This window comes from Phaseolus vulgaris, chromosome 2 (assembly GCF_000499845.2).
Source record: "Phaseolus vulgaris cultivar G19833 chromosome 2, P. vulgaris v2.0, whole genome shotgun sequence".
Lineage (NCBI taxonomy): Eukaryota > Viridiplantae > Streptophyta > Magnoliopsida > Fabales > Fabaceae > Phaseolus > Phaseolus vulgaris.
Window position 1 is genome coordinate 11,759,194 of NC_023758.2, and position 2,505 is coordinate 11,761,698.

Sequence of the window (2,505 nt, forward strand, 5' to 3'; positions counted from 1 at the left end):
TAGAAAATAACTGAATATTTTTAAGAATTTTTTCTTTATTTAAAAAAAGTACTATTTTTAACTAGCTATGTAAAAATATATTTTCCACTCAGAGGATTACAATAAATAAAAGGAAAATTGAATAAACTTCAACAAGAGATAAAGTGGAAAATCCAAACACTCAAATCTAATTTAGAGAACACACATATTCATGATAGAGAATAAGGTAAGTGATTTTCGAATATAGAATGCAATGCCGCATGTTAGATTCATTAACTCTTAGAATCCGAAAACACATAGAATCCAAAAAAAAATCATTAACACTCGATGTGTATCATTATTCTTTAATAAACTATCACAAAAAAAAAAAAGAATGAAGAATACTAATGAATCATTGTACAAAGTACCATACGTACTCGGGACGACAACGAAACACTATACACGTATCCGTATGTATGTCCGTGCGTATAACAAGCGCACTCCTCTGTACAAAACTAACAAGAGAAAAATCAGACGAGCAATACAAATCCAAGGAAGAGGAAGAGAGAGGAGAAAAGCACGCCGCACGTGGCCCGCACGTGGCGAACAGCGTCGCTGGAATCGTTCTCTCGTGATGAAGTAGAGGGTGTGCCGGTGTAGTTAGGGTTAGAACCGTAGAGAACTTGAATCCCTTCAATGTCGTCTTCGGCGAGTTCCACCTTTCTCGTTTTCGCCGAGATAGTAGGGTACATGATGGCTTCTTCGATGGAGGAGTGTCCGAGGCCGAGCAAATGGCCAATCTCGTGGACCGCCACGGATTCCAGGTCCACGGCGTTGGACATGGAGGCCTCGGTGACGTCGCCGGTGGCAACCCAGTCCTCCGCCTCGTCGAGGTGGAACATCCCGTTCGTCGGCGAAAACGCGTGCGCCAACGTCCCCAACACTCCGTCGAACGGTTCACCATCCCCGTGATCCCCACTATAAAACCCTATCGTGATGTCCGCAACCGCATACGACGATGCTTCGCTGAACGAGATTGTCGTAACCTCTGCCCATCTCTTAAACGCGTTACTGAAAACGCCCTTCACAGTGTCGTCAAGGCCGTTATCAGGCTCAAACGCGTAGGTGAGTTCTTCTGTACCCTGCGGCCACCGCGGCATGCCATCAAAGAATGAGTAATGCGCCACCGTGTGGAACTTAGGCGTGGTCGTGGTGTTCGACTTACCGTTCATTGTCGTAGTGCCGTTTATTACGTCGGCCACGCCGCAGCGCGGACGAACGATTTGCTGCATCGTAGCGTCGTCGAGCTCGCCGGTGATGTTGAGGTTGAAATTCTTCTGGTAGGCCTTGACGGCGGCTTCAAGCGCATCGTCGAAATCGTCGGTGAAGTTGGACGGAGGCGCGGTGGGGATGTAGCCAAAGTAGTGGAAGTAGTTTTTGAGATTGGAAAGGCCGTCGTAGGCTTTCCCGTGACGGCATCCGGTGAAGTTGAGATACGCGTTCCACGCGCCGGCTGGTGGCACGTGGGAGGAATTCCACTCTGGGATTGAGGACACGTTGGGGAATAAACGAGCTGAGACCGGTGAAAGTGTGGTGCTGAGAAAAACTACTATTAACGTTGTTAGAGGAAATATGAGACAACGTTGTTGTTGGTGAGTGTTCATCGTGTGTTGTTGTTTTGATGAAAAAATGGAAATTATCTTAAGATTTGGAATACATTTATCAGATACATGTATATATATATATATGGTGATGGTATGATCTATGTGAAGTTGTGAACCTTTGAAGTCTTCGCCGACCGAAGTTGTCTGACACTGATTCGTTGAAAAGTTCTGAGTCGTGTGAATGATTCCCGCGGGATGGTAAGCACATGGAAGAAGCCACTCTAGGAAACGTCGTCGCAACATGGTGGTTTTTCGTTGAGGACAAGAAATTACTGGTTAAAAGCTATAGTTATTATAAATTTTATTTTTAAAAAAAAGAATTAATATGTAGTTTATTACTTGCAAGAACCAACATGCTTTGTAATGTCTATATTGAATAACGAAAATAAGGAGTGCTTTGTTTGACTTTGACAGATTCCCTCCAATTATGTGCTTCGGCTCAGATGCCTACAAATGTCAATAATCATTATTTTATTAAAGTTAGCGTAAGGGTATATGTATATTACTCTCTATAATTCTAAATAAAGAAAAAAGTAGGTCACAGAGAGACAAATACTATAGATAAGAGAAGAATTTAGAAATGGTTTATTTGGATTTAGGCTACTTTAATTCAATTTAATACGTATGTATAGTTTGAATAGAAACCTAAATTCGCCCAACCTAATTAGCATGTATAAGAGTTGAAGTTATCCTTCTTAAATATAATTTGTGATTAAAAAAGAATGCAATCATTTATTTCAGATGTAATCTACCTAGGTTATAGTTTATGATTCGGGTTTCAGTTTGAGTCTCTAGAAGATATGGTGAATACTTTTCGTTTGAGAGTAATAGTTTTCAAAATTGGTTTATATTCCATCATGGTGAATATTTTAATTTAATTTTC

At 41.3% G+C, this 2,505-nt stretch overlaps 1 protein-coding gene across 1 annotated transcript; it reads right to left on the minus strand.

Annotated features, from left to right (window-relative positions):
* Positions 1–278: 278 nt before the first annotated feature.
* On the minus strand, positions 279–1,998 carry LOC137810677 (metalloendoproteinase 2-MMP-like). The gene has a single exon (XM_068612064.1). It carries the CDS (start codon positions 1,863–1,865, stop codon positions 489–491), a length of 1,377 nt encoding a protein of 458 aa, XP_068468165.1. The 5' UTR covers positions 1,866–1,998; the 3' UTR covers positions 279–488.
* Positions 1,999–2,505: the final 507 nt, after the last annotated feature.

Excerpts from the sequence above, each read along its gene's own strand:
- LOC137810677 (XM_068612064.1), bottom strand. The coding sequence starts at position 1,865 with ATGTTGCGACGACGTTTCCTAGAGTGGCTTCTTCCATGTGCTTACCAT.